The sequence below is a fragment of the Myxine glutinosa genome, chromosome 1, assembly GCF_964187855.1.
Source record: "Myxine glutinosa chromosome 1, kmMyxGlut1.1, whole genome shotgun sequence".
NCBI classification, from domain to species: Eukaryota; Metazoa; Chordata; class Myxini; order Myxiniformes; family Myxinidae; genus Myxine; species Myxine glutinosa.
Genome location: NC_136261.1, coordinates 141664703 through 141692443, shown reverse-complemented (window position 1 = coordinate 141692443; position 27741 = coordinate 141664703). Strand labels below are relative to the sequence as shown.

Genomic DNA, 27741 nt, shown 5'->3' with positions numbered 1-27741 from the left:
CTGTTTTAGAGACCTGGAGGGTGGAGTGGGATTGAAGAGAGTGAGGGAGTTTGTTCCAGAGGTGGGAGAAAAGAGGAATGAAGGAGTGAAGGTGAGCAGAGGGTCTTGATTTTGGCAGTTTAACCATAAGAGGGTTGCAGGCAGATCTTGTGTGACCTGTAGGAATATTTGGGGGACAGAGCCCAGAGAGAGCTGGGGGGGGGGGGGCAAGGCCAGAGAGGAGTCGGTAGAAGACGGAAAGACCACCAACCTGCCTGCGGTGAGTGAGTGAAAGGCCCTTGGAGTTAGCTTCATCGCGGGAGATTCCAATGATTCTGAACGCTTTGGTTTCAACAGCGTGAAGATGAGCTAGGTGTGAGGCAGGAGCACCAGCCCAGAGGGGAGAGCAGTATTCCATTGAGCTGCGGATGAAAGCTTTGTATGTGGTGAGAAGCTCAGGTGTGCCAAGGAAGGACTTCGCACGACGGAGGATGCCCAGTCGGCGACTGGCTTTGGAGTCCAGATTTGAAATGTGGTTTTCCCAGGAAAGATCATGGCAGATAGTGAGACCCAAAAGCTTGAGTGCCAGAACTTCTTGGAGAGGATTATTCAGAAAGTGGATGGGAGGGTTGTCCAGTCGGTCTTTTCAGAGAGACATCGCAAGAGTGTGAGATTTGTCAGGATTGAAAGACATGTTCCACTTGTTTGCCCAGTTTGTGATTTTGTCCAGGTCTGCAGAGAGTGAGGAGGCTGCAGACTGCCGATTTGAGGGATGAGGAATGGAGCGACATAGAGTAGAGTCATCAGCAAAGAGATAGAGAGGATTTTCAAGAGAGTCAGAGAGATCATTGATGAAGACCAGAAAAAGCACAGGGCCCAGAACATTGCCTTGGGGAACTCCAGCCTGAACAGGAAGAGGAGATGAGAGAAACCCATTCAGGGCCACACGTTGACCTCGACGAGAGAGGAAGTCCGCCAGCCATGCATGGAGATTTCCATGGATACCAAAGGAGGAGAGTTTGGTGAGCAGAGCGGGGTGCCAGACCGTATCGAAGGCACGTGATATTTCAAGGGAGACAGCTCTAATTTCCTGTTTGGCATTGAGCACCTCCATCCATTGTTGAGAAAGCAGAAGCAGCATGTCCAGAGTAGAGTGACCAGGTCTGAAACCAAATTGATGATCAGAGATCAAGCCATTGGAGAAGAGGAAAGATTTCATATCCGAAGCAATGATGGATTCCATGACTTTGCTGATAATTGGGAGAAGGGTGATTGGTCTGTAGTTGCTAGGATTTGTTTTTTGCACCTTTTTTGTGCAAAGCGGTGATGTTGGCTGATTTCCAAGCAGATGGCAGATGACCTTGAGCAAAAGAGAGGGTAAAGAGAACAGAGAGAGGGAGTGAAAGAGCGGAGGAACAGTATTTTAGGACCCGTGGGCTGATGCCGTCAGGTCCAGTTGCAGAATCAGAGTCGAGGGTTGACAGAAACTTTTCCACCTTGTCAGGAGGAAAGGACACAGAGTCCAGGAGCAGCTGGGTACGACTGGGTACGGTGGGTACAGAGAGGCATGGGTTTGGGACACAAGATTTAGAGGCAAACACAGAGTTGAGGCATTCAGCTTTTTCACGTGCGGAGTCAGCCGTGTAGCCGTTTGAGGTGAGGGAGGGGATGGAGGGGGAACAAACACCAGAAACAGATTTTACCAGATGCCACCAGGATTTGGAAGAGGGAGACAGATAAGAGTTCGGTCTTGAGAACGGAGAGATATTGTTTCCTGGCTCTCCTGAGGGTGGATACGCACTTGTTTCGGGCTTTGTGAAAGGAAATGAGATTTCCTTCCGTTGGATTTGCTTTCCAGGAGACGAAAGCAAGTTGTTTCTGGGCAACAGCCTCACCACAAGATTCCATGTACCATGGATGGGAGGATGGGTATGACAACTGAAGACGAGATGGGATAAATCTGTGCATGAGAGAGAGCAATTTACTTTGGAAGAATTCCCAGGATGAGTTAATATCAGAGGCGGTGGAGATGGGAGACCAGTCCAGATGATTGATGGCTGCTTGAAGACCGTGCCAGTTGGCCTGAGTTGAATGCCAGACTCGTCGACGCTGAGGAGGCTCTCTGAGAATGGTCAGAGAGATGTCCACTTTAACAAGCACATGATCAGATGAGCCGATTGGAGTAGAAGAAGAGCAGCAGACATTTTCAGGGAAGTTAGTCATAATCAAGTCCAGAAGAGAAGATGCTCCGTTGACTGAGATCCGGGTCGGGAAATTGACATATTGTGTCAGTCCCAGTGAGTCGCAGAAGTCCTTTGCTGAAGAGCCATGGCTGGTGAGAGAGGTACCCACACCCAGCCAACTGGCATGGTGACATTTGAAATCACCACATATGAGGAAGAGAGAGTTGGGATGGGTAGATAGAAGTTGGTCCATATTATCAGACAGCGAGATGTAGATGGAGTCATCACTGTTTGGTGGACGGTACAACACACATATGAACAAAAGGTGGGAGCGAAGGGGAAGCCGTAGCCAAAGGTATTCCTGGGGGTGAGATGGAGAGAGGGCAGTGCAGGGCGAGTGAGGAAGAGAGTTTTTTTAATAAAGATAGCAACCCCACCTCCAGGACGAGGCTCAGGTCTATCATACCGGAGGAGGGAGTAACCTGGGAGAGATACCAAGGAATCAGAGACATCATGAAGGAGGAACGTTTCTGTTAAGCAGATCATGTCTGGTTTGTCAGAAGCAACCTGTATGGAGAGATCAGTCAAGTTTGAGCAAAGGCCCCGGATGTTTGAGGTCCATACCGTTAATGAAGAAGAAGGGGGAGCATTGGATACAGAACACGGGGGGGGGGGGGGGTAGGGTAAGATGTGGAAGAGGAGGAAGTGGTCGGGAGAGCTGTTGAAGGTGTGACAGAGATTTCAGAATAGCTTGGAGAAAGGGAAGAATGGGGCGGACAAAAGGTTTGATGGTGATTGGGTGAGGCACAGTGAGGTGTTATTTGAGGAGGGGGAAGAGCGAGGCAGAAGGTTGGGGGAGATGAAGGTTGAAATTTGGAAGGGGGAAGAAGCGGGGAGGACGCTTTGAGGAGGAGGGGTGAGAGGGGAGTATAGGAGGGGAGGAGCGAGGGAGAGTCTCGGAGGGGAGGGGTGTGGGGGGAGTTTAGGAGGGAAGGGGCAAGAGGGGAGATTTGAAAGGGATGGGTGATGCGGAAGATTTGGAGGGGAGGGGCAAGGGGGAAGATTTGAAAGAGATGGGTGATGGGGAAGATTTGGAGGGGAGGGGCAAGGGGGTAGATTTGGAGGGGAGGGGTGATGGGGAAGTTTTGGAGGGAAGGGGTGATGGGGAAGATTTGGAGGGGAGGGGTGAGATTGGATTTTAGAAAGTGTACGATTAATGGGAAACGAACATTTATTGCAAAATGAGTTTCTTGTGATCTTTGAGTCAAAAATACGTTTGAGGACGCTGGAGGGGGGATGACACACAATAGGCAGGAGACTTTAGGGAATGTATGAAAGAGGAACTGTAAGAGATGGAAAAATTTTTGGAATGAATAGATTTGGTGAGCAAGTCGAAAGCATCCTTTTATAGAAGAAGAAGAAAAGGTGTTATAATATACGACAGAATACAGTTCTTCAGGGGAAAGTTTAAACATTTTAAAATTGAGCAGTGAAAACTATCTGGGGAAATGGAAAATGGAAATGGGGGTGAAACACGTGATCGAAGAACGAATGAACAGATTAAAACAACGAATAAACGAATAAGAACAGAGAAGGAAATATTTTTTTCTTGGTTTTTTTTTTTTTGAGTTGAGATTTTAAACAAGGAAGTATGGGGTGAAAGACTGGGACAAAAACAGAGAACGAAAGTAATTGCAGCGCTATCGACGGACCGCTGAGAGAAAAAGAAAGCCTCAAGGTCGGACACGGTAGCCTACTAGGCCTCAAAATACACGACACGAATTAACCGACGATTTTGTATACATGTATGAAAAATTAACACCGAGAATCTTACCAAAGACACACAATAGGTACACACACCGAAAGATAGATACAGTTTCGACAAAAACACAATTGTGAAAAATTACTTAACAATTACCAATTACCAATCTTCAATTACCAATCTTCAATTGGCAAACAAGTTTATAGTTTATATCAAGTTTATATCTATATATATATATATCTTCCTCTCCCTCTCCTCTTTTCCTGTCTGTTCATTCCCTTGCTTATTATGTCTGACTGTTGCCCCACTGTCAATTATGTCTGCCCCACTGTCAGTTCCTATCTTAATTTACCTTGCTCTTAAATGAGCCTTGAGCCCTAAATGAGCCTTGCATATATATTGGAGCAAATGTAAAGAAAACAAAAATGCTCTCAATAAAACAATGCGTAATCATGATATTCCATTTTAATAAACTCATCACCTTCAAATGCTGGTATCTTACAAAGAAATATGTATGATGATAAATCCATGGGTTTGATGAAAAATATATCAGGCTGTTTTACAACCATGCCGTTTACATCTGTCAGCTAATTAAGATATTTCAGTATCTCGAAAGCAGGGATGCCAAAGCTAGTCATGCTGTTATTTTTTTATGTCTTATTTGTGCCAGAAATGTCAAGCAGAAGCAGGATTGCTTTTGCTGCTTGCATATCCTTCGCTTATTATTCTGCACACAGCGTGCCCTGCAAAAAACAAGTTCAAAGGTTAGACATGGCATTTTCTCAAGGCATGAAATGGGCGGTGTGGATTAAATATCAAACGACTATCTAATTATCTGCTCATGCTTTTGAACAATTTGTGGAGCTTACTGTCTCGACTACACCTTATCCAAATGATTTAAACAGTGTAATGATTTTTGCCCATCTAAACACTGGCATTCCACACAATTGGAAGCTTATTCCAATTCCTTCCACAACGACTTAATGCTAAAAGTTTCAATCCGAAATTGAAGCATATTCTACATTTGAATTATCTCGAATTAAAAAACAAGTACACATACATTCAAAGTACACCACCCCATGCCAAATAAATAAATAACATCCTCCAGCTCGAGGCATTGCCGGGGGGCCTGGCGATGTACCGTGCAGCATATAGAGACGGTATTGGGAGGGAGAGGTGTACAATAATTTATTGATTTATTGCATAATTAAAATCAATAAATTAAAGTCATAAAATAACTTCTTAATCAATTGGCTAATAGCATTCTTCAACCACCAGTGTTTCATCCAAACATGTAACTTTTTGAAAATTAATCGAATGTCATTAATCGGAAAAATTAAATAATTAATTGATTAATTGACTAATCAATAAAAAATAATCGATTCATTGATTAATTAATAAATCCAAAATGCCGTTTACAGCCAAATCACTTGGTCACTGTCGTGTCCGAATTTCAGCTTCCGAGCTCTAAAGTTGCCTGAGATATTGCCCAGATGAGAAAGAAAATAAATAAGTGATTAATAAATCGATAATAATTAAGTAATTAATCAATTAATTGATTAATAAAAAACAAAAAATGCTGTTTTTGCCAAAGCACATGCTCATTATTGTGCTGAAATTTCAGCTTCCTAGCTCAAAGGATGGCTGAGATAACGCACGGACAAACAAACAAGAAAACAAACGAAAAATAAACAAGTACAGATACATTCAAAGTACACCGCCCCCATGCCAAATAATTAAATATCCTCCAGCGCGGCATTGCCGGGGTGCCTCTGGCGCTCGGAAATACCACCTTGCAGCTCATAGAGACTGTATTGGGAGGGAGAGGTGTACAATAATTGATTGATTAATTGCATAATTAAAATCAATAAAAGATTATCATAAAATATTTTCTTCATCATTTGGCTAATGGCAAAACTAAAAAACTAGTGCTTCATCGGAAGATGTAATTTTTAGAAATTTAATTAAATAAGTCATTAATAAAAATATTAAATCATTAATTTATTATTCAATAAATAATTAATCGATTAATTGATTAATCATTAAATCAAAAATATCCTTTATAGCTACATCACTTGGTCACTGTCATGTCCAAATATCGCCTTCCTAGCTCAAATGGTGCCTGAGATATTGCCCAGATGAGAAAGAAAAGAAATAAATGATTAATAATGGAAAAAAATAAATAATAATCATAAAAAAATTAAATAGTTAATCAATTGGCTAATAGAATACATAAACCACCACCATTTCATCCGAATCTGTAACTTAAAAAAACTTAATTAATGAAGTCATTAATCGAATAATGAAATAATTAATCGATTAATTGATTAATCAATAAATCTAAAATAGCCTTTACAGCCAAATCACTTGGTCATCATCATGTCCAAATATCAGCTTCCTAAATCAAAAGCTGCCTGAGATAATGCCTAGAAGAGAAAGGAAATATATAAGAACTTAATTAATCGATAATAATTAAGTAACTAATCAATTAATTGATTAATCAAAAAACAAAAAATACATTTTTGACAAAGTACTTACTCACTATTGTGCCCACATTTCAGCTTCCCAGCTCAAAGGATGACTGAGATATCGCCCAGACAAACAAACAAACAAGAAAATGAAAAATCGGTCAGAGACCGAGGACTTGCCGTTTTTTTATCAGCCATTTTTGATCAAAATGTCGGAAAATCTATACATTTATATACACTAAGGCTAAGCAAAGGAAGGTAACTGAGTAAGTGTATGCATATCTCTTGTCCTTTCAGAGTTATCGTGGTTTGAAATATATTTTCAATGAAAACTTGGCCCCCTGACCATTGACCCCAAAAAATAATTAAAAGTAAGCATTTTTGACCATTTTATGCAACATGTTATTTTTCGGGAATTGAATAATGAACATTTTGGTGTTGTTTAGAAGGGAATCGGATAATGTTTGACAGTTATTAGTAAAAAAAAAACAATTTTTGACCTTGAGTTTGACCTTTCAAGGTCACTCAAGGTCATTTTTTTAAAGGTCAAAAAGGTCAAAGGTCATGGTGCCAAATGAAATGTCGTATGTGACTTCCTATATGTCAGTAACAGTAAGTGTATGCATATCTCTTGTACTTTTAGAGTTATAGTGGTTTCAAATATATTTTAAATGAAAACTCGACCCCCCTGATTTCACGTTTTGGGTGACCTTGAGCTTGACCTTGGGCCTAGAGAGTTACAAATTGGGCACAGTCTATTCCAGGGCAAGGCAAATTTGTGTGTAAAGTATGGCGATGCTATGTGCAACGATGTAGACGTAGTACTGCGCACAAACAGACAGACAAACCAACCAACAAACATACTTGACGGAATCTATTCCGGCAAGTAACAAACAAACAACCAGAGTGAAAACTGAGTACTCCCTCTCAGCACGCATCATTACCGGGCCCCCTTCGGTGCCCGGCGATGACGTCATGCAGCGCCTGAAGATGGAATAGGAAACGAGCGGTGTACAATATTACTGAATCTGACTAAGTCAAAAGTGCCGGTACCCTTTTAGGGATGGTGAGATGACAGGATTATTAAAGTTTTTTTTGCTCCTACATTTACACAGGAGCAAACATTGGAACTTCCAATGACGAAATATCTATGTTGGGGTGAGAAAGGGTTTTTGCAAGAGATCCAAACAGGAGTAGGGGAAGTGACAATTGTAGTTAGAAAAATGAAGGGATGACAAAGCTCCAGGGCTGGATAATATGCATCCTAGAATATTGAAGGAGGTGGCAGAGGATATAAGTGTGGTGTTAGCAGATATATTTAACAGCTCATTGGAGTCAGGACAAGTACAAGAGGATTGGAGAGTAGCAAATGCAACACTGTTATTTAAGAAAGGATCCAGAGAATAATTGGGTAAATATAGGCCTGTTAGCTTAACTTCAGTAGTGAGGAAGGTGCTGGGGCTAAGGAACAAACAGGGAACCATTTGAATAATTTCATACTAATTATAGGTCATCAGCATATATAGCCTGGTGTTGACTTAGCGGTTAGGGTGCCGGCTTGGGATCCTAGGATCCTGGGTTCGAATCCCGGTCGATCGCTGAATTAATGCCAGGGGGGTTGACTCAGCCTGTCATCCTTCTGAGATCGGCAAATTGAGTACCAGCTCACTGGGATGAATGAACCATTCGGGTAACCTGCGTCCAGGATTGTGCCTAATAGCCAAGGAAACTGCTTCGGCAGCCCTATGCATCGTCACAGTGCAAACAGGAATGGTCATCATCACCATCATCATGTAAAAAAAATATATATATATATATATACAGTATATATGAAATATAAATAATTTAATACTAATTACAGGTCATCAGCATGGATTTACCTAAGGGAGTCCATGCCAAACAAATTGATTGGAGTACTATGAAGTAGTTTCTGATGGGTGGATGTGGTGTATCTACTTTCAGAAGATATTTGATAAAGTACCACACAGGTTCAGTTAGCTAAGGTGAGGGAGGGCTCATGGAGTGGCTGGTAGACTATCTAACTGGATTGGAAGCTGGCTTCGTGATAGGAAGGAAAGACTGGCTGTGAGTGAAAGGATGTCGAGCTGGGATGATGTAATTAGTGGGGTACTTCACGGGTTCGTCCCCCAACTGGGACGATTCAGAATTTCCACCAACGATTTGGTCAGTGGGGTTAAGAGTTTGCTTTCTAAATTTGCAGATGACTCAGAGTAAGGTGGATAGCAGAGAAGATGGTGGAAAGATGCAGGAAAATTCAGGCAAGAGGATTCAGGAAAGTCAAAGAACTTCGAAGCAGAATCAGGTCATAGGCCCATAAAAGGCTGCACTATTATTACTGACCTATAATTGTGCCCATACTCTATCCTATTTAAACACTGAGCATCAAGCAAGGAAGCAGCATGTATGATTTTAAAAGTCTTTGGAATGACTCAGCTGGGGTTCGAACCACCGACCTTCCAGACTCAGACTTAGAGGTTTACTGACTTTTTTAATTTCCAGCAAATTTTTCAATTTAAATTTGTACCGTAATGTGCCACCTGGGAGTGGTGGGAGAGAGGGCATTACAAGTCAGTTTTGGAGATGACTTGCAATTTTTCACTACATGGGGCAAAGTGCAAGTGTTATACTGACCCCTGCCAGAGGGTGGGAGTATTACTCTCCACTAGGAGGCAGAACTTTCGAGTCTTTTATATGTAATGTACTGCATTAGGTGTCTCATTATGTCGTGCCATATAAACTTAATGATTACTGTACGTAAGCATACATGCATCTACCTATATGCCCCACCTACAATGGAAATGGAAATGATTGCCCAGAAGTCCCCATTTCAAGAGTTTGCAGTTTTGTTGGTACCGGTAGTAAAGCTTCCATGACTTATAATTAAATCATCACGCATCACATCTTCAGTAATCTCTCATATTAGTTGATTATTTCAGCATAGCCAGGTGTTGGCTTAGCGGTTAGGGTGCCGGCTTGGGATCCTAGGATCCTGGGTTCGAATCCCGGTCGATCGCTGAATTAACGCCAGGGGGTTGACTCAGGCTGTCATCCTTCGGAGGTCGCGCAAATTGAGTACCAGCTCACTGGTAATTCCCTGTGTGTCACAAAAGGCAAATAACAGGGTTGGCGGCAGGAAGGGCATCCGGACCATAAAACATTGCTTCAAAAAAGGGGGCCATGCAGCGCGAAAAAGGCCAACCCCTGCTCTACTGGGAAAAGATGGCCTCTGAAAAAATTTCAGCATACAGATAAACTTGATAAACTTGGTAAACATCACAATTTCATGGGTTTCAAATTGAGAAACAATAGCATTGTAACAATTGATTTGGGGGAACAACATGAATGCAAAACAACAAAACCAACACTAGCAGTTGAGTTGAACCAAAGAAGTGTTTAAAAAAAAAAAAAAAACACTTTCATAGTTTCTGGGAAATATGTTTCACCACCAACAGCAGAGAAATGTAATAATCTGTTTAGATATGATACCTAGGGAATGTGGTTTAGATAGAGTTTGGAATGACACCGAGGTTATGAGGATCATAAAAAGATCATAAACAGGCAGCAGCAGCAGCAGCATGTGAACATGATGTCAGTGGGTGCTCATCTGGAAATGTGGGAGAGAAAAGGACTGGACAATGGGAGGTTGAGAATAAAGGGCAATATGGAAAAGGGAATGCATGGAAAGGAGAGGATGTAGGAGCCGGGGGTATTTTGGGGGGAATGGGGGGAGAGGGAGGGTCCAGTTAAATATTTCTAACATTATTTCATATTTATTGTCACATTTACAGACCCTCACCATGAGTGTTAACTAGTCGGGTGTGGGACAATAGCCGGCACAAGGCCAAACTGGTCGCTAACACACCCGAGCGGAAATGTGTTGGTATGGCAAATAAGTTTATAAACCCCATCGGTGATAAATCAGAATAATTAACCTAATTTAGGCCTCCAGGAAAGAGCCAATTACTGTAAACTGAAACTGTTTGCGCACGCAAGAAGCGACAGACACACACATTGGCCTTGGGAATAAATGCAATTTAGTAAAACACGCGACAAACTACGAACCGAAATCTCAGACGAAGGTACAATGAATAAACAATGACCTCACTTAGCAATGCAATGAAATTAAAACTAGGACCCATAGTCACACTCAAACTCTTCGTACAGAAAACCGGGTGAGATGGAGATTGACTGGAAAGCAGGCAGGAATAAAAGAAGGAATGGGCCCAGCTTCCCACAGAGCAGCAACAGTTTGCACCTGATGTTCTGTGAATAGCAAGAAGCCTCCTCACAGGTGTCCCTCTCATCTCTCTGTCCTCGTAAAAGTGGCAGGTTCTGAAACATCACTCATAATACCCTCTCTAACACCATCAGGAACGGTATTGGCAGCGTCGGCCCCACCTTCGGAATCCCCAAGGAGGGGTTGGGGGTGGAAAACCAAGTAGCTACGACCCTTATCTAATGAGTTATGATGGACCATTATTACACCTGGCAAGTTTAGTTTTGATTGGATAACGAATAAACAAATACAATGACCACATACAGACACCAAATTGTGTATTTTAGTATTGTGATGTTTGACACTGACAAGTCTTCAAGAGCTGTCAACTAGCACTCCCAAGTCTCGGTCCATGAGTAGGACAATTAATGATGAAAGAATGATTCAGAGATAGGTGGAGTGGACCTGAAGGAAGCCATAGGAGAACCATCATGGCTCCAACCTACTTTAGAGGAGTACTCAACAAGGTGTATGCCTCAACAGTCCACATCATGCAATGACATGCTTATTATAGCATCTTGATATATATTTACATATTAGGGCCTCAGCTCATAGTAATCATGTGTACTTCATGACACTGTAAAGAAGTGTCGAAGTGTACTTCACGACACTTCATAACAATGATTGCCTCGTAAAGAACCACCTTTGGAAGCCATTTTTCCCTGCAGAGTGGGAGTTGGCCTTTTTCGGGCACCTTGGTCCCCTTTTTGAAGTGACGTGTTTTTTATGGCCGGATGCCCTTCCTGCCACCAACTCTGTTAGTCGCCTCTTGCGACACACAGCCAATTACCAGTGAACTGGTACTCAATTTGCTGACCTCGGAAGGATGACAGGCTGAGTCAGCCCACCTGGTGTTAATTCATCATTTGACCTGGATTCGAACCCAGGATCCTAAGATCCCAAGCTGGCACCCTAACCGCTCAGCCAACACCAGGATTGCCTCGTATGCTGTGGCTAAATTGTTTTAAAGTGCAAACTGGCATGGTGGAGACTGATGCGCAGCATATGACTGACTTTGAGCCAGCTTTAAAATGTGGTCTGCCCAAGAAACGGTTTGGCTGTTGGGCAATACCAACGAGGTGCAGTAATTGTTTCTCTGCCAATTTCCAGTCACAAAACGAAAACCAACTCTCTTTTTAAGTTTATACAGCACTAGCTGAAGTGCCCGGCGTTACCCAGGGAAAATCAATGCAATATGTATTTAGATATTTCCTGCATGACAAATTGGGGAATGTTAGCCTATGGTTGTCTATGAATTACCAATATTAAGCATTGTAAAATACGCTTGGATTTCTATCGAAATGCTTCACCTTCTAAGTGTGCCCAAAATGCTGTCCTGGAGGTTTCTTGTCTTGTGTGTTGACCCTCAACCTCAACCTGAGCCTGTGTCCTCAACCCGAGCCTGTGTCTGCTCTGTAGTCTCAACTGACCAAGAGGCTGCTTGTCTTGCAAGTTGAACCTCAACCTGAGCCTGTGTCACCTCTGTACTCTCAGCTGACCAGGAGGCTGCTTGTCTTGTATGTTGATCCTCAACCCAAGTCTGTGTCTGCTCTGTAGTCTCAGGTGACATGGAGGCTGCTTGTCTTGCATGTTGATCCTCAACTTGAGCCTGTGTCTGCTCTGTAGTCTCAGCTGACTTGGAGGCTGCTTGACTTGTATGTTGATCATCAACCTGAGCCTGTGTCACCTCTGTAGTCTCAGCTGACCTGCAAACGATTCCCCTTGTACCTGATTTTTTCTGCCCATCAGGGGTCTTTTGGTGGTATTTGGCAGTATTTATAATGCAAGCAAGGCAGGTTATGATTTTTTTTTTTGCAGAAGTGCTCCTTTGAGAGTTCCCTTGAAAGTTGAGTCGAAGTTAGAATCAAAAAATATTTTGGTAGCCCAGACATAGATCACTTACACTCAAAGTACGTTTTCATGACCTGAGAATGCAAAATAAAATGAAATAATAAAAATTGAGTAATTAACATAAGTTGTTGAGCTCATGTAATTTTCGCGCAAAAGACGTTGAGGAGTACATGTGGTGGAGCATGAACACTGTGGTGTTATAATAAGTCAGGAGGGGAAATGCGCCCTTAATGATCCTTTCCAGAGCTATCTCTATCAACGTGAGTGAAGCCACCAGAAGTGCTCCGGCGGGTATCTTACTGTGCCGATTTTGGTGATGTGGTTGATTAAAGTTAAAAGAGCAACAGACGGATCGTCCTGGGATCATGAGGATTAGAGGTAGGGGAGAAACATACCTAGGGAACACCGTTTCCATTATTAGCTCGCGTACATAATAGCCAGCGAAGCCGGTGTTGTGAATGAACACGTACGTATTATGTTGAAAAGCCAGATTTTGCTGAATCCTTTGAGAATTTCGAAGCTTTGACGCACCAAATCGCTCCATGGAGGCCGCCATCTTGCGGATGCGGAAGTATGCATAAAAAATTGCGAAAAAGTTCAATAGGAGTTTGTTTCACCCGTCTTTTTTTGATTCACAATCTTATGCACCTCTAATTTGTAATTAAAATACTTTAAGACCAACCTCGCTCCCCGGGCCCGCACGGGCCCTGGTTATCTTCAACGAAAATCTTCACCAAACACCGGAACCAATGTGATTCGAGCATTTGAAAAAATATTTCAAAAACCAAATCGCTCCAGGGAGGCCGCCATCTTGCAGATGCGGAAGTATACATAAAAAATTGAGAAAAAGTTCAATAGGAGTTTGTTTCACCCGTCTTTGTTTGATTCACAATCTTATGCACCTCTAATTTGTAATTAAAATACTTTAAGACCAACCTCGCTCCCCGGGCCCGCACGGGCCCTGGTTATCTTCAACAAAAATCTTCACCAAACACCGGAACCAATGAGATTCGAGCATTTGAAAAAATATTTCAAAAACCAAATCGCTCCATGGAGGCCGCCATCTTGCGGATGCGGAAGTATACATAAAATTTTGAGAAAAAGTTCAATAGGAGTTTGTTTCACCCGTCTTTGTTTGATTCACAATCTTATGCACCTCTAATTTGTAATTAAAATACTTTAAGACCAACCTCGTTCCCCGGGCCCGCATGGGCACTGGTTATCTTCAACGAAAATCGTCACCAAACACCGGAACCAATGAGATTCGAGCATTTGAAAAAATATTTCAAAAAAGCTTATTACCGCGTTTCGGAGGCTGAAAACGTCGTCAAATATTCTAGAAGTGACGAAGAATTATTTTTTAGAAATCTCGCTGCCGTAGGGGATAGTTTTTCACGGCCGGAAGTATCCGAAGTTGAGACGGAATTCACCGAATTAATCAAGAAGGAAATTTTATAAATTTTAATCTCATCCAGAATGTAAATGGTGTCATTTTGAACTAGGTACGGTACCTACTACACCTACCTACTACCAACTACCTAACCTACTGATGCCATAGTGATGGGTAAAATAGTGGCAAGAGGCTTTGGCTTCGCCGGCTCATTGCGGCTTTGTAGTAGGGTACTAGTATAACATCAATGTATATTCACAATGCATTGCAGTAATAACCCGGTTAGCGCTACCCCTTTTAACACTGTTTCGTTATAAAAATATAACGTTCTTGCAAATTTTACTTAAATTTTTACCAGAAATTGAAAAAAAAATGACGAAAATCCTTAAAACTACTCAAATTCCACGAGTCCAAATTCAAGGCACAACGCCAGCTCTCACAACTTCCTGAGAGCATCCATTACTGTTTACATTCATTTAGCCAAACAGAGCGCTTCACACATACCGTACGCGCTCACAGCCAATGGAGGTTCCCCTCTCAGACTCAGCTCGCTCTCTGTTCAAACTCTGCCTCAATCACGTTTGCATACATTCTTGTTGTCTCGCAATTTTTTTTCTATTGTTTTTCGCCCATCATATCTGGAAAATGGCCTGCAACTTCAACGTGGAAGTTTTGATGGTGGTGGGACATTGCGCAAGCCTGGCAATAATGGCACCCAGGGTTAACCTATGTAGGTAGTAAGTCCGCATTCACCGTATTGCGAATTAATGGTCGAGTCACGTCCGCCCGGCACCGTCATTCATTCACTGCGAACGATAACAAGGCTCGTCATTTAAAGGTCCTTTTCACCGTCGGTTTGGGAGATTAACGGTTGAACGAAATCCAATTGGACGGTCAGGCATGCTCGAGCTCGGGCCATCGAGCGATCTTCAGGTGTTGCAGGTAGCTGTCAATAAATTGTTTGTTTAAGCGCGTACAGGTAAATCACTGATTCGTAGGCGAAATAAATGGCAAATGTAGTTTGTCGGTAAAACTCGTATTACGCGTCACGTGATGTCAAGGAAGCATGTCTGCAGCATCACATCGACGGATACGGAATGAGAAAGTGAAAACAACACGAGGGAGAGGGGAAAAGCGACGGACGCCATTATGCACCTTTTATAAATATTCGGACAAGGGCGCTTTGCCCGGGCCACGCTGTCATGTCTGCAAACGGCACGGGGACAGGTGGCGAGTTGTGCTCGGCGTCCTTTCGTCGGCTGGTAGCGTGAAATGGCGGGGCTTTGGCTCTGATCCCAGGTCACGGCCCTGACAGCTCGGATCCGCTCTCTGCATATGCAGCCATCAACGGGATCCCCACGCATCAAAACCTCAAACTTCCGAAGTGTATTCATGATACTGTCGTGTGGACGGCTCTGTGAAGACAGAACGTCCACGGATGGAATCGAGCTTAACGAGGCGACAATCAATTCAATGGCGGATCATACACGAGAAGGGGGGGTTTGGGGGATAATGCCGCGGCTTACCTGTCGGTCCGATGATGTCTTCACCCTTTGAAAAGAACTCACAACCGAAACCGGAATTAAAGTTGGTTGGGGAAATAATACAAGGGTTTATTTAATAAATATCGGGACAGGAAAATAACGTGCCGGTAATAACTAAACCCCTCTAATGGAGCGCTCCCACACTTCACTTCAAATACAAGACTAGGGAATGGAGAATAAAAGAAAACGTTGTGTGGTGCGTCTTATCTGTCTCTGGATGTGGTCGTCAGGAATTGTCCGGGCTCCAAGCGTGCAGTCCGGCACGGCTCCGATCATTGGGACCCGCTCGGCCATCGGCGCGACCAGGCCTCGATGACACCTCTCGCTCGCGCGCTGCCGGGCCCATGTCCACCGGTGTGCGGTGAGCCTCGCGTCCCCATGCGAAGCAAGCGAGCAGGCGTGCAATCCGCCTCCGCAGCCGTGCAACGTCCTCATATTCGGCACGGCCCTCCGATGCACCCAATGTTCGTGGCTAATGGGCCTATCTAATGTCTGTGATGTGATGCCATATGGGACACAGGTATGATCACAGAGGTTTCACATACAATGGAGTCGTATCCTTATTCCCTAGAACTATTTATCATGCCTCACTCCTCGTAATGGGGACGAAGCCACACTTAATCCGACATTCGGGCTAGACAGGTCCTCTACTTATTTACATCGAGATGGTTCTAACTTCCCACGACAACTGGAGCATGATACCTATTCAGATCTACCTAAATATATATACAGTATGCCCCTACCCCAAAATTCATAACAATACATTACTGTACAGTATTAGTTTGTGTTTATTATACCCATGAATTACTGGGTATTATATATCTCAGGTTGAAAATAAAATTATCAGGAACGCATTTTCATATACGTAATGGTTTATAATGACCCCGAAGAGCACTGTTTCACTTAGCGCTCCATGTTTAGGAACGTATCCTGAGTGCTAAACGGGGTATTACTGTACTTGATCGTGGCAGTGTCGAAGCAACTCGCCTGAGGCCTGAACACAGAAGTGTTATAATAAACCTGTGTAAAGTAATATTTTTAATAACAGGCACACGTGTAAACACTATAATAATTACATTTGTGTTGGTGACACCAAATCACTATATGCAACCTCAACATATGATCTTCACAATACATATTACTCGTTCGCTCCTGTGGAAAAAAACCAGGCAGTGTATTAGCACAAGACCCAATCGAGGCCTGAAGGCCAATTATCTGGTTTTATTGGGGTCATTTTTTTAATTCAAACATAGCCCTCGACCTTCCTCTGGATGAAATAGGAGGCCATGCAAAGTTTAGTTGTACTGGTCCCTGCAGGGTCCAATTGCATAAATGATACAACCTTTCTTCTTTATATATTAGATGAGCATTTAGATCTTTCATTGGCTAAATGGCATGTGTCATGTCATATGTCTGAATTGCACTTGGTGTTTTCAAAGTCAGGAGTCAGCGGCGTTGACATTGACTTTCTTTCATTGGGGTGATACTGTTGATACATATATGTTACATTTGAAGTTAAAGAAAGGTTTATCTGTAGAATTGTACAAGATTCTGATGTACATCAGAACAAAATAAGACAAGAAATGCTGCCCTGCTAAGCAGAACAACAGCTGCTAAGCAGGAAGTGAGAAAAGTATTCCAAGAACATTGACAAATGAATTTTCAAAAGCAAGTGGGGATTGTGCTTGAAGAAAACTTCCCAAGCATGGATGGATGTGTTAAAAGCAGGAAAGTTCTCCAGGGAGACTTCTCTACCATCCATAATCATTGGAACATCTGTCCATGGAAACATATCAAATGACTTCTGGCTGAGACATTGCCAACCCGATGATAGTTAATTAGAAGCATAATTTCCTGTTGGTCGGAGAATGTTTATCAGAGGAGAGGATTTTCAGGGACTTCATAGTTCTTTGTCAACGTGTTAATGATAGAATGCTAACTGGTGTTTAATTGATGTGGTTGGAACTACATTTTCAAGTTGATGCAATGACATTCAATGATGTTGGAAATAATTTATTTAAAATGGCTTTTTGAGAATTACATGAACTGAGTAGCCATGAGGGAGTGCAAGTTTCTGAAAAATTTCTTTAATATTGTAAGTACAGGAGAAAGAATGGACCTACAAAAATTAAGAACGACCATCAGAAACAAGGGTAGGGAATAAAAGTCAAATACATTGAGTGAACTGGCGTCACATATAGACATCAGATCTGGAATCCCAATCCATTGTCCTCACCAACAACCATTTTGGGTGATTTTATTTGGGACCTCACCAACATGCATCTACACAAGAACCTCAACATTGTGCACATGCTTTTGGGGAAACCAGTAAAGAAAAACAGATGGGAGTAAAATAGGTTTTCATGTAATACAATTTGAAAATAATTGTAGATTAACAGGGTAAGAGAAAGGGAGGGAGTGGAAAACTGAGGTTATTGCATTGGTGGATTTTGATCAGGTAAGGGGCCAAAGGAAAGTGTTGAAAATTCAGACATTATAAGAGATGATGAATAGCATACAAATCCATGAGTTCGCTTGATAGAATCAAATACAGGTTCATTTGTCATATTTACATTGAATATGATTTTTGGGATTCATTTGTAAACGTTAATATTTACAAATCTGCCTTCTCTTCTTCATCAAGATTGGAGATGTACCGCAAAGTTCCCAACTTGAGGGTGCTGGCTTGTGGTGGGGATGGGACAGTAAGTATAACTCCAAAGCTAAAATGGAATATTGCACGCACGTAAGGCTATTTCATCTCCTTAAAGATTCACAAAGCGAAGCTAATGTAGAATGATTTTTCTTTGTAAATTACTGATGTTGGAAGAGCTTTAGAGCAACAATGGAAGAGTTTCAGGATTTTATAACTGCATTGGATTAAAGACACAATTAGGCCAATTTAGCTCCTTTGCATTAGCTAGTTACTTACGCAAGCAGATTATTTATTTCTCTTTTCGCTCCTCAAGGTTTTCTGCTCAACTAACTTTCCGGCATAGTTTTATTTAAAGGGAAAATCAAGGTGATCACACCATCCAGTCTGGTACAGGAATGATATCTGCCATCGAAGGTGGAGAGAGATTGTTTTCACCACTGTGTGTTTGTGAGCAGGATATCTCTAAATATTATGGAAGGATTTGGATGGAATTTAGTGGACAGGTTGGGTATGTGAGGAGGACGAAATGATTAGATTGGGTTTGAAGATCCAGATCTGGATCTGGATCCGAGAATTTTTTAAAAGTTATTCTTCACCATTGAGAGAGAGGGCAAAAAACGATACATAGCACGATATCTCAAAAAGTTGTGGACGGATTCGGATGAAACTTGGTGGACAGGTTGGGTGTTTTTGACAAGGACGAATCGATTCAATTTTGATGAAGATCCGGATCGGGATTCAGATATGAGAATTGTAATTTTAAAAGTGATTCTTTACCATTGAGTGATAGGGCCAAAAACGATAGATAGCAAAATATTTCAAAAAGTTGTTGAAGACTTATGACGAAACGTGGTGGATGAGTTGAGTAAGTGACAAGAACAAGCCGATTCGATTTTGGTACATGTCCAGATCAAGAAACGACCTATCAGTGGGATGCAAAACGTAAACTGAATAGCCTGGCGGAGGTACGCGCTCTACCGAGTGCTGTTTTAGGTTTCACTTGTTGTACAATAAAAGTCCACATCAACATTGAACCACTTTCAGATACTGAATAATATCAACAACTTAGTGGCTATTTATACATTTCATTTGAAAAAAAAAGTCATATTTCTATCCCACTATCCTCCCCCGCCAAACCCTGTTCCATACATCTTCGTTCTGTCCCCCTCGTCTTACTTCTGCTCCCATTTTCTTTTTACTTTTATAATCCCTCCATTCCAACGCTCCCACCTTTGTTTTCTCACTTTAACTCACCCTCCACAATTAATTTGCTATGTGTACTTCATATTGCCTAAACACACCTCACTGCTGGTGACTTGAAAATGTGAGCCATATTCATTACTTAATGCATGACCCATTGGTTCCTTCTTCAGGTAGGCTGGGTGCTCTCAGTTCTTGATGAGCTACAGCTGAATCCTCAACCACCTGTTTCAGTGCTGCCTCTTGGCACTGGCAACGACCTTGCTCGGACCCTCAACTGGGGAGGGGTGAGTGCAATCCATCAATACCATTTCTTTTTCCAAAGTTTTATGAACGTTGTGTATATCATTATAATACGGTACATAAAGTGAGACAGCTTCCTGTACAATATAGACGAGTGAAATGTTGTAGAAAAGGGCTCTAGATTTTTAATTTAATCAACACACCTTACACAAAGCCACATAATACCTCGTTTTAGGTAGTAACATACCAGCATTGATATTAGCTCTGATGTGGAGCTCAAAATGGATGAACGTTTGATAGGGACAACAACAACAACAACAACAGGCATTTTAAGGCCATTTTCCCTGCTAGAGCGGGGGTTAGCCTTGTGGGCCCCATGACAATCTTCTCCATTTTGCCCTATTTTCTACATTATCGGGACACATTAAGGGAAAATGGGTTCTTCACTTACAGATGGCTGGTTCTTTGATTCCCTACTTCTTCCCTGCCAACAGAATAAATTATTCCAAGTGGATGCCAAAATACATCCTGGATATGCCGAATCTTCCAGAAGATGTAAAAGCCGCATTTCACTTAGCTTGGCGGTAACTGGATATCGTATCTTGGTGGATTCCTATTTGAAGCAACTCCTGGGGATGCTTTAGCTAGGCAGACAGTTCTGGATGTCTTTGATTGGTATGATTTTTTTTTATACAAAGTTGTTGGCGTCAACCGCAGTGATGAGGTTCATGGAAGAGCGATAACATACTATAGATCAGGATGTAGCATAACAAAAGTAACAACAGAAAGAGAGGAGGAAATATCAACAGTAGGGCCGAGGGACAAAATAAAGGCAGACTTGGACAAATAAGGGATGTGAGGAGGGAAGGAGGGTTAGGGGAAAATGCACGGGTTGGAGAAGATAGATACTGAAGCAAACTCTCAGGAAGGAAAGACTGGAGATTTGGAAAGAGGGGGGCTTGGGGAGAGTTGATGGGAGTAGATACGATCAAGGTTTTGGAGGGGGGTGATCTGATATGGTGGTGAACAGCTGTGTTGAAGAAATGGAGGGAAGCATGAGATTGAAGAGAATGTTGAAGTTGGTTCCACAGGTGGGGCAAAAAAAGAAGAATGAATGAGTGGAGGTGAGCAGTGATTCTGGATTTTGGGACTTTCACTGGAAGGGGGGGGTTGCTGGTGGATACACTGGTGGCAGGGGATTGCTGGAAGGGGGAAGGGTGTGCACAGGGTGCAAGAGAAACCCGGGGGAGGAAGGGGGAACAGAGAACATTTAGCTCTTACACGAGCCTCGATCTTGTATACAAAAAAAAAATAAAAAAGGTTTAAATTGATGGAGATTAGGAAGAAGAAGAAGATTTAAAAAAAAATTTTTTAAATTCAACGGTAGGTTCCGAGGACAGCTTCAGAGTGCATGTCAAAAGAGGTTCTTGGCAAACAAAAATATGGATGTCACCTCATGTGTCCAAGCCTAATCTTGGATCTCCACTAAACCATTGCTAGAAAAAGGTGGAGGATGAAATGATGCCATTGCTCTTCGAAGGGTCAATGGCATCTGATCTAATTCCAGACATGCAGTGTTCTTGTACCAGCAGAAATAATTGTCTCCAATTGTACAAGCTGTCAGCATAACCTACCTCATGCAGAATTGTGTCTGTATTACATATAGCTACACTCAGCAATTTTGATGATGGTGATAATGCTAATCATCATGATGATGAAGATAGCTCATGGATAAATGATGATGATTATCGTATTATGTCAGATTTACTTAGTAGAAAAAAATTGTGAATAAATGTATGAAGTTGTAAATCGTTCATGTTTGAAAGTTGGAGCCAAGTCAATTAATGCCTGTTTTCTGGGAAACCTCACCACTTTTGAACTCCACGTCGTGCCTCACATTAAAATAGACATATTAAGCTTTCCAATGGTACACGATGTGTCTGTGTGTAGGGTGGGTTCATTAAGTCAGTCTGATAGCTGATGAGGCAGCAGCTCTAATAATATTCGAATGAATAAACACTCGACACTCAAATTCTAACTCATTTGACTATTTGAGTATTTTATGAGGGTTGGGAGATTTTTTTTTTTGTATACTGAATCGAGGCTCGTGAAAGCGCTAACATTTACTTCACAAACAAATCAACCAGACAAACAAAATATATAAAAAGAGGGAGCGGAAGACAAGATGGGGAGAGAAGGGGAAGCACACAAACACAACATCCGAGAGCAGGGAGATGTGTGGAAGGGAGAGGGCTTGGGGGGGAGGAGGCATGGGAAGGGGGGGGGGTGGGAGGGAGAAGTATAAAACACAAGGACACCAAGGACTTCCTGGACAGAAGTTGGTATTTCAAAAAAGTGGAATTGGGGTGAAATTAGCGGGGGTAGAAAAGATCAAGGTTTTGGATGGGGGAAGATAAGAGATGGTGGTGAACAGCTGTTTTAAAGACTTGGAGGGTGGAGTGGGATTGAAGAGAGTGAGGGAGTTTGAGGAGAGTTTGGGCAATTTGTGTTTAAATTCAAGCAGATTTTTTTGATACACTAATTTTGTTAATATCGTGTCCGAGGATAATCCTTCCTCTTCTTGTAAATCGACAACAAGTCCTTTTGACGCATTCAGAAACTTGTTTATGATTTTCCACCATGATTCTGTTTTTGTATTCGGTTTCATTTCAACATCGTGTAGATATGCTTTCGAACACATTTGTTCGCCGATAATTGATGGTGGAAATTGTTGCTGTAATAATGAATGGTATCGATGCAATGAACAGTTTGTGGAGGCCTATCAGCAATTTATCTGCACAATAATTTAATTAGAACTTGTTTGATATCAACCATGTGATCAAGAACGTCTTCTATGGATGTACTGGGTGACCACCAATTTCTTGATATTTTTAGCTTGCAGATGTAGACCATTCAGGGCGCTCTCCTTCACCAGCTTTTATTGACTCATGACAATCACGTAGGCAGACTGGCAGGGTCTGCAAGCAGACATCTCACAACAGAACTGATTTCATTCATCTACCATCCCTGATATTAACTCAGCCTCGGAATTCTTCCACAGAAACCTGCTCTCTCTTATGCACAGACTCATCCCATCTCGTCTTCAGTTGTCGTACCTATCCTCCCGTCAATGGTACACTGAATCCTGGAGTGAGGCAGTTGCCTAGAAACAACTTGTCTTCACTTCCTGGAAACTCAAACTCAAACCATAGCTACTATAGCTAGCTTTAATCTCTGTTTCTTGCAAACAAATTTCATACACTTTTCATCATACACTTTTTTACTCATTTTCATTCCTCACATTTACATTCTCTCTCTTTTATTTCTTCAAAAACTCTTAGACTATTCTCTCTTTCTTCACTTTTCTATCAATGCAGCTCTTATATTTAAGGCCTCGCCTTGATTAGGACTATATAGTCTGTGACTGGAGCCTTCAACATTAAAAAAGAAAAAAAAGGAAACCTGACTGAAGGCAATCTCATATCATTCCACAAAGCCGCAGCAAATGTGTGCCCACTCACAGGAGAGCCAGAAAACAACATCTGTCCATCCTCAAGATTGGGATTTCAAACTTGTCTTCCTTCTCTAAACCCGAGTGCATTGTTAAGTCGGTCTCTGGAGTATGTTCCCTCTCTTCAAATGACACCACAGCCAACTCCCCTCATGAGAAGGCTGAATGCCTCAATTCTGTGTTTGCTTCCAAACGTTGTGTCCACAAACCCTCACTCTCTGTATCCCCCATGCCCAATCACACCAAACTGCTCCTGGACTCTGTGTCTATTGCACCTGAAAAGGTGGACAGGTTTCTGGCAACCCGCAGCTCTGATTCTGCAACTGGACCTCTAAATGGCATCAGCACACGTGTCCTATAAACCATGTGACCTGCTCTTGGACATCCTCTTTCAGCTCTTCTCACCCTATCATCTGCCCTCGCTCATCCTCCATCTGCTTGAAAGTCACGCAACATCACAGAATTATATAAACAAGGTGCAAAACAGATCCCCTGAACTACAGACCTACCAGCTTACTTTCAATCATCAGCAAGGTCATGTAATCCAAAGTCGCAGTTGACAACAAATCCTTCCTTTTCTCTAATGACCTCATCTCAGATCACCAATTCTGAGTCAGATCAGATCAATCTACCTTGGACATGCTGCTCCTACTCTCACAACCATTGATGGAGGCCCTCGATGTCAGACATGAGATCGGGTCCAATCCTATTCCAAATGTTCATCAACAATCTCTCTGACTCTCTGGAAAATCCTTTTTATCTATTTTCTGATGACCTCACCCTTTGCCATGACATCCTTCATCCTTCATATAGGCAGCAGCAGCCTCTTCCCTCTCTTCAGACATTATTGGAATCACACGATGGAAAGATGAATGGTCTTCCCTCTCTTCAGACCTGCACGTAAGATGAATCCCAAATCTGGTACCGTATGCCATCTCATTGCTAGCCTAACCCATCTTGTCTTATTGTCCAAATGTAAGCATGCTTATCAATATCCCTTTAAACTCACTCATCTGCTACTTGGCTCATTATTCCAATTAGTTGACCAGATACAAAAATATGGTGTTCGCTGCAGATGAAATCAATCAATCAATTTCTTATGCAGTTTTCTGATGTATTTAAATTTTTGTCCCCCATCGCACCGCAGAGCGAAAGGGGGACTATGGTTTTCCCCTCCGTCCGTGTGTGCGTCCGTCCATCCGTGTGTGTGCGTGCGTGCATAAGCCAAGGACCGAATTATAATTTGGTGTGTGGGTGCAACCCACGTCAAAATCCAGGATGGCCGCTGCCATGTATGTCTGAACATTGTGAGCGGAATATCTTGAAAAATAAGCGAAGTACCAACTTCTAATCTGGTGAGTGGGTGTGTAGTGGAAATCAATCAGTCCCACGACATTGTCCTTTAGGTAGGTTTAATGACAATTCGATCTCTGGCAATATCCTGTAGAAATACAATCATGCAATATATATCAGGACCATGGAATCATAAGAAAGTTCAGTAATATCGATCAATGCAAGCAAGCCTAGATTCTCCATATATACGCACCATCCGAGTCTACATATCGTAGATTAAATGTCACAGGAGTGTCTCGGAGCAACGGTCGTCCGAGTTCTTATAGACGCCTCTCAGTGGTTACCGAGAGCATCACACCTGGGTTCCACTTAGGTACAATTTCATTACATTCTCCCCGCTGTTAGAACTACACTCCCGCTTGGCAGGAATCAAGCACGCAGCAGCATTAGTAGTGTAGCGATGTCAGTCCATGTCAGTCGGCCCATCCGTAGCGATCAGGGCGGTGGATTTCCCTGCCAGCACGGGTCCGGAAACTACCTGGTACTACATCCCCAAGCCCGGAGTCCCCCGCATCGGAGTAGCCGCCTGAGGCAGGCGACAGTGGGGGCACCACAGTGCCTACAGGCAGGGGTGCGTTTGGCGACGGGAAGGTCGGTAGATGCTCCATAGGTGGAGCCACGGAAGAGTCCATAGACTCGTAAATTGGTTCGTCGATATCCCCGCATGGGTCGATGGGCCCGCAAGGGGCCAGGTGGCGTACGGAGACAGTGGACTGGCGTCCACCCGCCATCATCACGCGAGCATGCTCGGGATTAGCCTGGAGTACCTGCACCTTTTCCACTAGTGGGTCATACTTGCTTGTGCGAACCGCGCGTTTGAGGTAGGCCGGCCCGGCTCAGCAAGCCAACTAGGTAAAGATCGGATACTCCCCGAGCTCCTTGGATGGTGAAACATCCGTTCGTGAGGAGTCTGGTTGGTGGCCGTACATAGTAAAGCCCTGATTGAGTTCAGAGCCGCAGGTAATGACCAAGCCCATTTATCCAGGCCCCGGCGGAGGGACCGCAGGCTTAGTGTGACGGCCCTCCATATGATCCCATTGAAGCATTCGACCTGCCCATTCGCCTGCGGTCTATACGGGGTGGTATACCTAGAAGCGACATTATGCTGGAGTAAAAGCTCCTCACTTCCTGGGACAGGAACACCGCTCCTCGATCGTTATGCACATAGGCCGGGTTCCCGAACATAGAAAACAAGTTCTGCAGACATCGTATAACCGTGGCGGCCGTCATGTCTGCACACGTGAAAGCGAAAGGGAATCGCGAGTACTCATCAATGATAGTGAGCAGGTAGCGAGAGTTACTCGATACCGGCAGCGGCCCTTTGAAATCCATCGCTAATCGCTCCCACGGCCTAGTAGCTCTGACCAGCGTCCCCTTGGGAGGGTTATAAAAACGCGGCTTAAGTTCAGCACATACAGTACAGTCGCGACAGACCTGGCGAATGTCCTCAACCGAGTATGGCAGATTACGACATCATACAAAATGAGCGAAACGCGCCACCCCAGGATGACACAGGGTGTTATGCAAAGCGCGCAGACCCTCCAAAGATATGAGGCCCGCACACGTTGCCGGCCACGATAAGGCGTCGGCCACCAGGTTATCCCTCCCCGGGCGATATCTGATTGTGTAGCAGAAATCGGCAAGTTCGATGCGCCAGCGAGTGATTTTCTCATTCTTAATGCGTTGAGCATGCAGAGTGTCGTACATAAACGCAACGCTCTGTTGGTCCGTGATGATTTGGAAGCATCGTCCGAGCAAATAGGGACGCCAACGCCTAATCGACTCGACGATCGCGTACGCTTCCTTTTCGACAGACGAATGTCTCCGCTCAGCGGAGGTGAGAGTTTGCGAAAAGAAAGCCACCGGGCACCCCCCCTGGGAGAGAGTCGCTGCTATCGCATGATCCGAGGCATCACTTTCCAAAATGAACGATTTGGTATCGTCAATCGTCGCCACAGCGGCCCCAGTGATGTCTGACTTAAGACCATGAAAAGCAGCCTTGGCGTCAAGGCTCATGGGGAATGCTTCGCAGTCCACAAGTGGGCGGAGTTTCGCGGAGAAATTTTGCACCCATTTAGAGTAATGGGCGAACAGCCCGAGAGCACGCTTCAGCGACGCACGATCGCAGGGCGGGGCCATGTCGAGCAAGGGTCGCAGACGCTCCTTATCCGGAGCAACTGAGCCATGGGTCACGGTGTACCCCAGAAGATCTATTGTACGCATGGAGTATCGACATTTAGCCTCATTCATAGTTAAGCGATACCTCTGCGCGACCTCGAGGAAGCGCTTCAGATTTGCATCATGATGTTCCTGGTCATGCCCGCAAACCGTAAGATTGTCCAGATATACCAATACGTCGGACAGGTTCTCCTTAGTGATGAGGTCGTCCATAGCCCCCTGAAAACACGCGACCCCGTTCGTGACCCCAAAAGGTAGCCGGGTGAACTGGTATAACCTTTGACCCGATTCAAACGCAGTATAGATACGGTCGGCCTTGGAAATGGGGATTTGATGATACGCACTACGCAGATCGAGAGTGCTATAGACCGAGTACTGGGCCACCTGTCGAACCAGGGAGTCCATCCCCGGAAGGGGGTAGGCGTCCAGCTGTGTAAATCGATTAATCGTCTGCGAATAGTCGATTACCATGCGTTTGCGATGCGCTTCACTTTGTACCACCAGGACTTGGGCCCGCCATGGCGACAGGCTGGGTTCTATGATACCTTCCTTTAATAGCTGGGCCGTTTCCTCCGCAATGAATTGCGCGTCAGCTCGTGAGTAGCGTCGCGATTTAACCGCTACAGGTGTGCAGTCCATGGTGATATTGGGGAACAGCGACAGCGGCTCAATTTCCATTCCCGCAAGAGCACACACAGCAAGCGTATCAGTGCCACCAAATTCCATTTCCAACCGTCCATGTTGCTTAAGAAAATCATGTCCTAGCAGAACATCTGCACATAAGGCCGGTAAGACCATGAGATGCACGTCCGGAAACATTCATCCCTTTATCACAAGCTTCAATCGACATTCCCCTTTTGTGCTGAGCTTAAGCCCTTGAGAGGCCATAAAGATCCGACGTCTGGTCCCAAGGATCGGCCATCCATGTTTTTGCGCCAACCGATAATCAACATAACTATCAGTAGACCCAGTGTCAACTAAAGCACTTGCAAAAATCCCTTCGATCATAAGTGGGATAATAGCCCGAGCCAGGCCAGGTGGTCCTGTAGGTATCGAGCCATCCATGCGAGATGGTTGCGCTTTGCGTGTGGATCCAATACCAGCCAAAGTTTTCCATGCCGCAGTA

General features: G+C 43.6%; 1 protein-coding gene across 10 annotated transcripts in view; it reads left to right on the top strand.

Moving 5' to 3' along the window:
- The window catches only part of LOC137429041 (diacylglycerol kinase iota), a 687154-nt gene that overhangs the window by 394670 nt on the left and 264743 nt on the right, over positions 1-27741 (top strand). For all 10 annotated transcript variants that reach the window (XR_013623429.1, XR_013623428.1, XR_013623427.1 and 7 more), the window contains 2 exons: positions 18119-18179; positions 19504-19617. Coding sequence is in view for 7 of the 10 variants with exons in the window: in XM_078777718.1 (XP_078633844.1) it covers positions 18119-18179; positions 19504-19617 (175 nt within the window). In the remaining 3 variants the exon portion in view is untranslated. The remainder of the gene's footprint in view (positions 1-18118; positions 18180-19503; positions 19618-27741) is intronic.